Source organism: Carassius carassius, chromosome 46 (genome assembly GCF_963082965.1).
Source record: "Carassius carassius chromosome 46, fCarCar2.1, whole genome shotgun sequence".
NCBI classification, from domain to species: domain Eukaryota; kingdom Metazoa; phylum Chordata; class Actinopteri; order Cypriniformes; family Cyprinidae; genus Carassius; species Carassius carassius.
The window spans coordinates 16216587-16230532 of record NC_081800.1 but is presented as its reverse complement, the minus strand read 5'-3'; the positions used below and the strand labels follow the sequence as shown (position 1 = coordinate 16230532).

The following is a 13946-nucleotide window of genomic DNA, read 5'->3' as shown; positions in this document are numbered from 1 at the left end:
GAACTTCTCTGATGGCTGTTTTCACTGTGTCAGTGCCAATTTTGTGCACACAAGCCAAAAGCCTATTTACAGTATTTTGCCATCCTAAATATGCATGACTGTACGGTTAATTGCATTTTATTATTTGCATTTAGTTTTGTTTTCCCCTGATGTCGTTATCAGTACAGCCCAGGGATGAAGGGACAGTTAGTCATGTGTGAGATCCAACCAAAAGTCATGGCCAAGCAAGCACTCTGAGATGGCATTTAGCATTGTTTTAGCATTGGTAGGGCAGTTAGCACTAAAATTAGTGTCAAGGAAAGGCTTTACTTCTATAATGCTTCAGTGACTCTGATTCATTCAGCAACAAAACACAATGAACCATTCAAAACAATGATTCATTCAGGAAACAAACAAGTGACTATTTTCATAAGGGAGTCAACAAATCATTCACTCAACTGATTTGGTCAGAAACACTTAATCATTTAGGAATGGCACTAATGTGTGTCAGAGCCACATTTATTTTGCTTTGGTTCCATTTGGAACTATTTTCACTGGCAGGTTAAAAGCAGACAAAGTAACTGGCAATACTGTTTAAAATGTAAGTTACTCAGTTTTCATTTCTTGTATATTGAAGAAATATCATTCTCACAACCGGGCTGTTGCTCTGCACCACTGATATTCAGAACAACAGCACTCTTGCTCATGATAACGCTTAAATATATCAGAAATATAAATGTAGCTATTGTTTTATCACTGTTCTTTCTTGTGATATCAACAGCATTCACTTTGTAAAACAAGCTGTAGGGTTCTGAAACCATTCTGTTTTTTATCTGCTCTTTCACTTTCTATAAAAGTAACAGGAATTACTTGACAAAACATCCTCTCCTCCAACAGCTTCTTTGCTAAGAAACACCTGATATATTTGACTAGCTCTTATCTCTCTTTCTCACACTCCCCCCAAATCTTTTTTTCTCTCTCACAGCTTCTCCCCACCCCCATCACCAACAACTTTTCGTCTCCTCTCCCTCCCAGCTGTTGCCCTTGTTTGTCTTTCCCTTTCCCCCTGGGCTCAGAGTTTCCTGTAGGGCTGGGCAGCCTCATCTCAGCCGTTTCTTCCAGAGAGGGCCTCGGTCTCCAGTACTATACTTCTCAAATCTGTTCACCATCTTAAATATTTGAGTAGTTTGTCCTAAAATGGAATATATACTTCTAGAAGGCTTAAGAAAATATATCATATTTTTATTGGCCAAAAAACGTACATCAAACTGGTAATTAAAAATGTTATGTTGTTCACTTTTGCTTTGGAAATGTAATATAAAAATAAAAAAGAAAGATAGATGGAATTGTCTCATGATAAGCTAATACATTTAGATTTGCAATTAGTTTTCTTTCAGTATTATTTATATAATATTATAGAATGTATTCATATTTTGAATTAGCTTTTATTTTAATATTTCCATTTTAATTTTAGTTTAAGCTTTAGAAATCAAGCCCTTTTTTGACATCTACGTGAGAGAAACTAAAGCCAAAATCTCTCGTCAAACACTTTCATCAACCCTAGCATACTTTTATCAACCCTAAAAGGAAGTGAAGTGCAGACAGTGAAAGAGTCAAAGAGTGGGAACCATCATGCCTAGCTGTTGGAAACACTGCAGTTGGTTAACAAAAAGGAGTTGAATTGATTTGATTACGTTCCACCAAAACGTCTTCTAACATGAAAGCACAGATCTTATGATGGCAAAGTGATATGAGATTTATTTCAAAAGATGAATTCCCTATGTACCTACATAGGGCTGCAACAAATGATTCTTTTGGTAATCGATTAATCTAACGATTATTGGAACGATTGATTAATCATCAATTATTTTGCGGATTAATCAGTAGACATTTTTGCAATTCTTAAAATATTGAGCTATACATATACAAACAAATAAATTTAGGTAATCACTTCAGCTTTTGAAAGTCATTATTTAATTAAAATTATACAATTAATTTATACAAATAAATATTCTGGCCCACAAAATGAGATGGCAGAGAAACTCTTATTCACCATTTAATTAGCTATATGAGAAAGTAGCTAAATGTCATTGTTGTCACAGTCATGGACTTTCTGTTCCTTTTGTTATCCCTATTTGGCCCTGCTGAAGAGGATATCTCCAGCCCCACTCCTGAACCAGAGACCAGCCAGCTGTCATCCCGCTGCACGGAGCTAAAGCCAGAGCCCACCGCAGCCGCAGAGCCCGAGCCGGCCATAATAAAGAATACAATCATTGTCCCGGAGCTAGGTCACGAGAGTGCGACTGACCAGGTGTGTGAGACGGCAACACTGTGCGTTGTTGGGATTACTGGTGGAGATCGAAGGCGTGGAGGAAAGCTCTGCCCACACTCCTGCGACTGAGGGTGAGCTGCAACTGGTTTCTGGAAATTATATGGAGGAATTAATCAAATGGACCTTACAGACTGGTTTGGGGGGGGTAATTCCTAATTCTCCTGCGTCTCCACTGGTTCCGCCCAGCCCTGAATCTCCTGTGTCTCCGCTGGTTCTGTCCAGCCCTGATCCTCCTGTATTCCCTCCCAGCCTCCCTCTCCCGACTCCTAGACCAGTCAGTTCCTCTGCCCCATCTCCGCTGGTTCCGTCCAGCCCTGAATCTCCTGTATCTCCGCTGGTTCCATCCAGCCCTGAATATCCTGTATCTCCGCTGGTTCCATCCAGCCCTGATCCTCCTGCGTTCCCTCCCAGCCTCCCTCTTCTGCCTCCTCCTAGACCAGTCAGTTCCTCATTGGCTCTTAGCTCCCTCGTCTCCAACGTGGCCCGGCATCCCACCAGCTCCACCGGGTTCCCTCGTCCCTCCGGCTCCATCTTGGTCAGTCGTCGACCATCCACCGCCTCGTCACTCCATCCCTCTGGCTCTGTCAGGCTCTCCTTCCCTCCGGCTCCACCTCCATCCTCGGTCACTCCGGCTCCGCAGTGGTCGCCTGAGCCTTCTGCTCCACCTTGGCCCTCCGGATCCTCTGCGTCACCCTGGCTCTGTGGCTGCTCTGCTCCATTTTGTGCTCCTCATCCATCAGTGCAGTCTCCGTCAGTCGGCCCCCTGGTGTTGTCGGCTCCTCCACCATGGCTCCTCCCACCGTAGACTCCACCGTGTGTCATCATCCTGGCTGGTCTCTGGATTACCATCTGGCTCCTGGCTCCTCCCTCCATCCACTCCACCCTGGTTCCATGCTCCATGCTCCCTCATTGCCTGCCCCACAACCCGCCTCTAGAACCCCCACCCTCCCTCCGCTGGACTCTTTCGGTGCGAGGATGCACCGTTCCGGGAGGGGGCGAACTGTCACAGTCATGGACTTTCTGTTCCTTTTGTTATCCCTATTTGGTCATGTTCCGTTCCTCATTTTTTTAATTGATTAATCCCCACCTGTTTCCATTCCCCTCATTACTTTCCTTGTTTAAAAACTCTGTATGTTCAGTTCCTTTTTGTCCGCTATTAATGTGATGTTAAGTTCTAATGTTTGAAGATTTGTGTTGTATGTGCCCTTATTCTCCCGTGATCATTAAAAACTCTTTATATCTATTTCCATAATGCGCCTTGTTTTGCACAGCAGCACGTATTCTAAAATCTTTTTTTAAGTCATATGGATAAGAAACAAAATAAAGGTTAAGTGATAAGATGTTTTATTTTTGGATAAAATATTTTATTCACAACAATCTCCCTTAAAATACCTTATAGTGTTATGATAATCCAAACAGTCCTGAGCTTGATCTTTGCAAACCAAACTATCACTTTAATTAAATGTTTTTTTTTTCCTCACTAATAAAAATATTTCATCATTAGCTAGCTCCACACTGGAGAGCTGCTTTATAACAGAAAATCAAGCCGTTGTGATTAATACTGTTTGATTATTGTCCGAATCAATATTTGGTGTGACCAACCTTTGCATTTAAAACCGCTTTTGTCCAGGTACACTTGCACATAGTTTTTCAGGTAGATTTTCGGATTCGATGATGGTGAGATCAGATCTCCATATGGAGCACCGGCTGTTGTCAGACTGCTTGTGCATTCAAAAATCTCACTAGATTATTAAAATTAATGGCAAAATAAATGTTTGGATATGTAAACTGATATTTCCTACTGACACACTACAGCAAAATATATGTATAAATAACTGGCTTAAAACCCTATTTTGGGGTGAAAATACTAATGTGCCTAAGACTTTTGCACAGTACTGTAATTTACAAATGGAATTGTTGCTACTTTATAAAGAATGAGCATACAGTCATTCACAGAACTGATTAAAGACAGTAACAGACAGCACTCATTTTAACTAAATATCAGAGTGATTAAGATACAGTAGAAACATTATGTGTGGTTTTGTATTAAACAATGACCCAGATCACAAAATACATTTATTAGCCTTATAGTAAGAAAAGCACAACTTGGTAAATGAGAGCATTCAAGGAGCGTGTGAAAGCTATGGGTTTATTTTAATATTTTTAATGTTCTTTAAAGTTATCCATAGTTTTTTTGTGGCTCCTTTTTTTAAGTATCGGTTCAGGCACCGTTTCGGCACCAGTACCATTTTAAAAGTATCGAAATGGCACCGGTATCATAAAAAACACAATCGATACTCAACCCTACTTGCAGCACTTCTTCGTCATCGCAAAATCCTTGTTACAACATTGCATAGATGACATTGTCATCTGCAAAATGGGCAGTGTGAAACCAAACCGCACCACAAAAAAAAAATCAACATTGTATTTGGTCCAGACCGAAGCAAGTGAACTAGCAGACTTTCCTGGTGTGAATACACCCTATCTCAAAAATGTTTGCTCACTCAGTGTATATCTGATTTTACAGTGGGGTAGTTTTGTTGCAGTAGCGGCTCGATGGTGTTTAGTGTCCAGCAGCAGCAGCATGTATGGTCAATGTAGCTGAACAGTTCTGCATTCAAATGCACGCAAGCTTGCCACAAAGCACCAGCAAAGGTAATTACCATGAATGTCAGAGATAAATAGTAAGGAGATTTATTTATGAATTATTTACAAATATACTAGTGTTTTCTGAGTGTCGCAAGGATGAATTTGCTGATCCTGACTCTTTAGTGCATCTTTACTGATTATGATTTCAATGAAAGAGTTTTTGTTTTTGTTTTATTTAGTTAAATAGTCATTTAAAGTGTTCTATAGATATATTTATCATGTCTGTGTGGCATGTATTCGTTGAGTTTCAGTTTATTTTTGTGAGACTCTCCTGTTCAAGGCGAGACGGCAGAAAGCGCATCATGTTTGTTTTCTTTATTTTATAAAAGCACAACATTTTATTGATATTGTGAGTGCAGACAAATAAAAGTACATCCTTTACAGTTCCTAATGATGTATTACTCTTACCTTTATGAGCAAGAATGATGGCGCATCCAGTCCCCTGAAAAAAATGCAAGTGATCGTGCTGGCGCCTTTATGTCCTGCAAAGCGCGCTCTAGCTTTCACTCTCTGCACAAACTATTGGATATAGCGCACATTTATCTAGTTTTAACATTTAAATATTATTATATGCTTGAACTGTTTTATATCGATAGATTTTATTTTAGGCAAGTCGTGATGATTTGAAAAGGCTAAATTAATCGAACATAGGCTCACTGTCTGCCGCTGGCCACTTGGTCGTTACTTTAAAAAAACAAAACTTATTATTATTATTAAAAACTTAACTTAATAAAAACAATATATATATATATATATATATATATATATATATATATATATATATATATATATATATATATATATATATATATATATAATAACTTTGCCATTACATATAAAAATTAACTATTTTAATAGCCATAACACTGCATAAAGGTGAAACCTGTTTGCGTAGCTGAACAAATGAACCAGTGGTGAACAAATTTTTGGCAGCTGGAATTTTCGTGCATCTCTAATTATTCGCGATATCAGAAATGGATATTATATATGTATGCTTTTTTGAACATTTTAGCAATTAAAAAATATTTTTAAAAATGTTTTTTTTTTTACATGGCTCCCCAGTTGGGAAACACTGCATTAGGTCATATGAGATCAAACTACTGCTCGACAACAAAAATATTTGTTGACAATTTTTTATTGTCAACGTTGTCGATAATGACAACTAATTGTTTCACCCCTATACCTACAAAAACACATGGAATGAGAACCAATACCAAGATGAAGAATGAGCACCCCTCAGGCATTGCACCAAAAAGTTAGAAAATATCTAAAACATTTCATGAATAGAAATGTGTGATTTACACAAAGTCTACTAGATCAAGATGCTGAATTGGCTTATTTAAAACCACTTCATGTTGAAATGATTGAGAAAGATCTGCCAGCAGTGCATTTCTAACCTCCTCATAAAGGGTCAAATCAGGACGCTCAGAGTCTGAGATTTTCTCTCCCACACACACCTTCTGTTTTTAAATGCATTTTCTGCTCTTATTATACATCTGAGTTCCTCACCAACTACTGATTATGAACCTGACCTTACTTGCCTCCACCATTTCTAAACCTAAATTAACTTCCATATGAAACAGGGATTTTTAAAGGACACTTACGGTTGACAGAGCTTGATTAGGTCTTGGTCTGTGGTTCCTGGATGGAGACCACGGATGTACAGGTTGGTTTTGCTCAGCTGGTCCCCACCACTGTTGCTTCCATTACTGCTGGTGGTGGTGTTGGGACTGGGCAGTGCCATCTGCTGGGTGGAGGATGCATACGCCTGCTGTGAAAACAGATAAGACAAGAGACAATACAACGCTATTAGATTAAAATTCCAAAGAGCTTTCCTTTCAAATTTCCCCTGTTATTTTTGCATTAGAAGTTATTGTGCTGACCATTAATAAAAACACTGAAATATTGAAATGATGCTATAATAACAGGCATATTTACAAACATAATTAACCTTAAAATTCTGTAATTATTACTCACCCTGATGTTATTTAAAATCCCATATGCTGTTATTTTCCATGGAACACAAATGGAGATTTCCATGCAACAACAGTTCACAGTGACAAAAAAAGTCTTCTTGATGCCATGCAAAATCTTTGTGTGAAAAACTGAACAAAATGTAATTTATTATTCTCTGTTAATTTCCCTTCAGTGAACTCAGAAGTCATGTTGACTGGATCACTGAATCAGTGAGTTGAACTGTAGAATCAGATCAGTCTGATTCACAAAATAATTCAATCAGTTCATTGAAAGTAACCGTCTGTGTCCAAAATCACATACTACTTTCTTAGTAGGTACTTTTTTTTAATAAATAATGTTTAGGCCTACTTTGTAACATTTTTACTCATGTTTTCATTATCATGTGACCTACCAGCATTAGTTGTGTTAATTCTCTGTGGAATACGGCTAGCAAATGCTGCTCCGTCTGTAAGCACATGATGAAGATTTACTACTGATTACAGAACCGGCTTTACTGACAAGATGTGCATGACAATCGCATTCGATAAATCTTGCAGCCCTACTCTTTTATGAATACTGTGAATTTGGACATACTATCCTTTTCACATACTGGTTAAAAACAACATAAGGGTGTGTAAATAATAAGAGAGTTCTCAGTTTTGGTTGAACTGTCCCTTTAAAAATGTGATTTGGTTTACAAAAACAAGCAGATTCTGAAACAGAAAATGCCTCTGTGTTGTTGTTGTGTCCAAAGCCTGGGGCTTTCCCTCTTCTGAGAGGTTCTGTTAGTTTTCTAATTAACTCCTCATCAGTCAGAGGGGCAGGCAAGGATGAAGTATTTCATTAGTCAAGCCTGTGAAATCAAATCTCAGGCAGGGAACAATGGGCCAGTTTAATACACTGGTTTGGCTGAGATTGTTGGAAAAAGGGAAGAGGGACACAACCAGAAGTGCCTGCCCAAACGCTATGTCATATTTAGGACTTTTGTCTTTTGCTCTCCTCTTGATCTGGTTGAAATTAGTTATAGAAGCCTGTTTAATTGTGATCTGAGCTTGTTAGCATTGAGCGCTAATCCCTCTCATGTGCTGGGTGCAGTCAGAAAGCACTGTCTCATTAGGACTGCTCTACTCGACTAACTCTGCCTCTGCATGGGAAAACAGATGACTGAACCACTGCCCCCCACTAAGCCCATCTGCCCTGCAATGCTGTTCAAGGTTGAGCAGAGCCGCACACCTAACAACACCAGTCTTCACCACACAAACACTACATGCTAAAAATAACAACTGAACCCCCTAATGACATCAATACAGATTGTTCAAATCAAGCCATAGTTTTTTTTCTTATCTAAAAAAATCAGGTTACTTTAAAAAAAAAAAAAAGCATATGTGCATTTTAAATCTTTATATAATTTAGCTTTTTGGCATTTTTGATAAATCATGTTTATAATGTATAATAAGCAGCACTATTGTTTTCAAAATCAATAATGAGAATCATATGATATTAAAAACTGGAGCAAGGACTGCTTAAAATTCAGCTTTGTCATCACAGGAATAAATTACCTTACAAAATATATTTAAATAGAAAAGTTATTTTAAATGGTAATAATATTTCACAATATATTTGATCAAATAAATGCAGCCTTGGTGAGCATAAGATAATTTTTTTTTTAAAAACATTAACAAACCCTTATCAACCCCAAACATTTGAAAGGAAGTGTATTAATAATATTATTAAAATTTTAGGGAGCTTTTGTCATGTTTAGCTCAGTTCTGCAGAAAACTGTGTTCCCAAACTATGCTGTTAAAAAGTCTTTTTTTATAGTGGTGAATAAAACAAAGATTTTTTTAATTATCCTTTTTTTACAAGAAAATAAAAATTTTCAGTCTTTCTACTTCAAAATTTCATTATTAATAAAATGTGTTACTTGCCATTTCTTTTTAATTATTGGTCAAATTTACTAGCAGTTTCAGAGTGGAAATTGTTTAAACTGCATTTTTTTTCCGTGTACAAAATATGTGTGTAATTGTGTAATTTTATGCTTGCATTCTCAGGAGAATAAGTTAGCTATGCATTTTAGTTCTGTTTAACTAAGTTTCCATGCCTTGTATTGTCCTCATGACTTCTCATGACCCATATGGACTCTACACAAATAGATCCCATTCAAGTACATCTGTTAAACCTACAGCTTTAATTCTTGTTCATGCAAAGCATGTGATATATTAGGTGAAGACATTCCTCAGAGTCCACAACCGTGCTGACACATCGCGACCATCCTCACATGCTCCATCTGATGCGACTTCACTGTTTACTTAAGACTGCGCTCAATGTATCTGAATGCAGAACAAATCCTTGTCAACAACTAATCAATACCAGCAAACCTGCCCTTGAACATCTCAGTTGCACTATAATGAAACCCGAGAGTCTTCCCTTATTTGCACTTGAGTACAGCGCTGACGTGGAACCGTCAATAAGGCCTTCATTTCCATAGATATGCGCAGTGTGGTAATGAGAGTACGGCGGGGTTTGCATCTTTCTTGATTACTCCATTGCAGTGCCACTAGGGCAGACTCTTGGGAAGGCTTAAGGAAGGTAAGCAGTTCTTAAGGGTTAGCAGGGGATGTGGCTCTAAAGGGCTGGTACCAGGTGTGACTGTGGATGGAAATAAATGTCTGTCTGCCGCTCCAACCTAGGTTACAGTATTGTGATGCGTGCTTTGGATTTTGCCGGGGAATATGAACATTTAATGACCTACCAACACACATCGCGGCATAATGCATTCTTCCATACCAAGTGAAAAGAACTTGCATGCATTTTATATACGGTTACTGTTGGAAGAGATGTATATGTACAATGGCAATCCAATGATTATACTTTTGTTTAATAATTTTGACAAGTAATGAATTAGACAAAGGAAAAGGTGTGTTTATGATTATTTTTTTTTAGTTTTCAATTTCTTAAAATACATAATATATATAATAAAATACGATATTGTATATAGATGTCTTGGTCCCAATGCAATCATTTTGTGATTATTTATTTTTAGTTTGTAATTAGTGAAATTACAATGTAGTTTGTGAAATTATATTAGAATTTGGATTTTGATGGTTTTAATTTTGTATAATATTTAACAATATATTTATATTGTATGAATATTATTTTTAAAACAGTATTTTTTGTATAAAAAGCATTGTTTATATTTTGTTATGGCAGTCAAATGATTGCAACTTGGTTTAATAATTTTGATGTAATGAATAAGATAAAAAGATCAAAGTTTTCAATTTCTAAAAATACTTAATATACAATATCATATAGAGCTGAAACAACGAATCGATTTAATCGATTAAAATCGATTATTAAAATAGTTGTCAACTAATTTAGTCATCGATTCGTAGCTAAATAATTTATTTGCCGTAAGCGGCTTATTTCGTGCATATTTCAGATCTGCGGTGACCAAAGTGTGGCAGTAATGAGCCACCGGAGGATTTACTCAGCCAGTACAACAGGAGAAGTAGCGAATAGCCAATAGCTGGCCTCGTTTTATGTCACGTGCTTCCCGAACGGCGTCTCTGCAGCATTCAGCAGTAGTACTTTATTTTGAGCCTTCAAAAAAGATTAACCTGTAAACTCTGCACTACTGAACTGTTTAAGGGACCGTTCACATATCGCGTCTTTTGCGCGCTCATGTTCGTTATTTCCAGTGTAGGAAGCTCATAATGGAAGCGACGCGGTCGCGACGCACCCGTTTTTCCAGGCGCGTGCACACCGCATCGAGTTAAAAACATTTAAACTTTTCAGAATGCAGCAAGCGCACCGCGGGTCATGTGACAAGAACTAAATAATCAGCTTCATCCTTTCCCGTAACAACGTTAAAAGCTCAGCCAAGATGAAGGAACAGCTGATCATAGCTGTATATGGATTCCCATTTTGAAATAAATTTAGTAGCAGAGCTACTGCAAGCGATTTTTAGAGCTGCAAATCCATTTATCCTTTGCTGAAATTTCCGCGTCTTCTAGGAGAGAGCACGTCATGGTTGCTTAGCAAAGGCAGACGCCTCAGGGGCGCTTCTGCCCGAGCGCTTTGGAAAGAAGGAGAAAGCGGTGCGCACAGTCTATGGGTGCGCCTAGCGTTTTAGGCGCGATATGTGAACGGCCCCTAAGCCTTTTATTTGTGCAGATTCTCCAGTACAATGTTGTTTGCAAATGTTTAGTTGTAAAAGCTGATAACATTGCTTTTTAACAATTAACATTTAAAGCTTTACAAACATGTTCTGTGATCAGTTTGTCGTTTACCAGTTCATAATTCAGTCGTGCAGCCTAATTATGACTGAACGAGAGAGGTAAATGTTTAAAGATATTTGAAATGCACTTTTTTTCCTAAGTATTCACTGCTTTTTTTCCACACAGCAGGTTTTTTGTGTGTCCGTTTTTTCTGGACAACCTTCTGATGGATTTTACTTTAAATTGTGAGTTCCATTCAGGTTTCATGCCATTGGCACTTTATTCGAAGGATTGTTTACAATTTCACAGCATAAGCTATAAAGCTGTTTCCCAGTAAATAATAAAATACAACGCACTGCAATCTTATTCTGTTTTATCCTTATTCTTCGTGAAAATATGTTCTGAAAGATTCCTTAATAAGCTTTGTAAGGGATGTTAAACTACTTTAGGAGCTCTAAGGACTGCCACGGTGAAAACATTATTTGAAATCTTGTGAAATTTGCTAGAGTATGGGTCAGTGTTTTGATTGCAGAAGAGTTTGACAAGGGATCACTAACACATAATAAAACAACTCCAGGTATATTTGTGATGAGGATATGACAATGCAAAATTATTAAAATCTCTTAAAAATCTATGCTGAATAATAAAGACCCTTTATTAATAATTTACTTTGGGGGAAAAATGGAAAAAACTAAAATATAAGTACATAAACCGATTAATCGTAAAAATAATCGACAGATTAATCGATTATCAAAATAATCGTTAGTTGCAGCCCTAATATCATATATGGGTATCTAGGTCACAATGCAAATTGTGATTTTTTTTTTATGTGTAGTTAGTCAAATTACTCTGTAGTTTGAGAAATAGATTAGATTTATGTTAGAGTCATATTTTAGAGTCATATTATCTTGAATAGAAATACTCAAAACTGTGTTGGCCTAAAAATATAATAATGCAAAAATTTGTTTAAAAAAATAATGTGAGTGTAATATTATTAGGTAAATTATACTTCATTTATTCAGATTTTTGTCTCTCACTCTTATTTCTCCAGAGAAATTGATAGTGCTTTGATTTCTAAATCACATATAAGGTGATTCTTGTGAAATATGTTATTTTCACCCCAACAGTTCATTGGATTAAGAAGGAGGAGGAGGGCTGGAGCAGCACGAAAAAAAAATGCCTCAGTTGTTCAGTTCTCCACCTTTTTCAAGTTACACTCATAAATCAGCATTTCATATTGTCAGGAATTTTCTCAGCCTCTCTGTCTGTATATCTTTTGGCTAATCAAAAAAGTCCAACTATCGCTTAGTAGAAATTGAAAAAACAAAAAAACCTTTGCCACAGCCACTAACCCAGGGTCCATGCACAATGTTTGAGATGGGAATTCCAGGAATTTTTTAAGTAATTTATCTCGGAGTAATCTGCATCCCTGCCAAGAGTGCTGGAAGGAGGGGAACGACTCTCCTTCTAGGCTGCTTGGTTTTCAAAACTGTGTCTTTCAGCAGTGATCCACCCCGTGAAGGAGAATTTCAAATTAAGTGCGTATGTGATTGTGAAGTTGTGAACACACATTTTTGCATCACAACTCAAACTCACCACACAAGTCTTTTTGCATCCACAGCAGGCTCTCATTGTTCCTTACTATACTGTGCTGTTCAAGACACATCTCAAATCTCTCATCTACATTCAAAACTGAGTAATTCATATAAAAAGGGTGTTTCATTACCTAAAAGGTCACAGAATATTTGGTAGACTGTAATGAGCTTCAAATATTCATACTGTGTAAAGTGATATGCAACATTTTGTCGCCCCACACAGTGTCATTCTCCAGTGGATTTTATTCGGCCAGAGCTGACAACAGTTGAGTCAGTGCAGCAGTGCTTAGCAGACCTGCAGGGCTTAGGAAGCGTATCTAACTTTGGGGCACTTGAGGAGGAAACTATGGCACCTTTCCACTGCGTGGTGCGACTCGGCTCGGTACGGCACGGTTCGACTCGGCTCGGTTTGCGTTTCCACAGCAGTTTAGCACCACTTTAGACTGGGCGGGATTATTCACAGTCGTTATTGTTGCGGCGCCTCTACTGCTGCAACTCGTGAAAAACTTTTATTTTTGAAAAAAAAAAAGCAATTTTGCCGTTTTTAAAAAGGGGCACTCATTTAAAAAGGTTGAGAATTTTCTGCGGGGCTTATTTACATCAAGAAGAAGAAAATTATTATCAGATATGTTTTTGCATTAAAGCATGTGAAGTTGCATTGAAGGAGGAGTGATGACAGTTTATGTTGTTGTTTTGCTATGTTTTATAAGGCAGTGGTCCATAAGGGGCTGCTGCTTTTACTTTCGTTTTGTTTTTGTTCATTTGTTTATTAAAGTTTTATGTTTAAATGTTAGCCGGTTCCCCCCTCCTTCTTCCCAATCTGGGAACGTTGTTACAATAGTATTTGCAACTATTTTTAAAAACCATTTTGTCATTTTAAACAGAAGAAGTGTGTGCTTTCCTGAAGCTCAAACAGAATGTGGTACTTTCCAGCAAACTGAGCATGCATACATTGATAATAATGTACACTTTGGATAAAAGTGTCTCACAAATGCACAAATGTAAATATAAATAGCCTCAGAAGCAGAGAACCTGACGCGACAAAATACATCAAAACTATTTTTTTATTTCCGGTCCGTGTAGCTGCCTTTAAAGATTAAATATGAGGGTCAAAGTGACATGCAAACATAATAATCATAATAGAAATTACACACTCCACAATGCATTGGATGGTCGACACTTTGCTGACACGTTGATAACTCTAAATGAGGAAAAGTC

The 13946-nt window shown here is 37.5% G+C and overlaps 1 protein-coding gene across 1 annotated transcript in view; it reads right to left on the bottom strand.

Moving 5' to 3' along the window:
• LOC132129325 (RNA-binding motif, single-stranded-interacting protein 2-like) overlaps positions 1-13946 on the bottom strand; it is a 30102-nt gene that overhangs the window by 13515 nt on the left and 2641 nt on the right. Inside the window, exon 2 of the mRNA XM_059540873.1 lies at positions 6565-6731. Within this exon, the coding sequence (XP_059396856.1) occupies positions 6565-6731 (167 nt within the window). The remainder of the gene's footprint in view (positions 1-6564; positions 6732-13946) is intronic.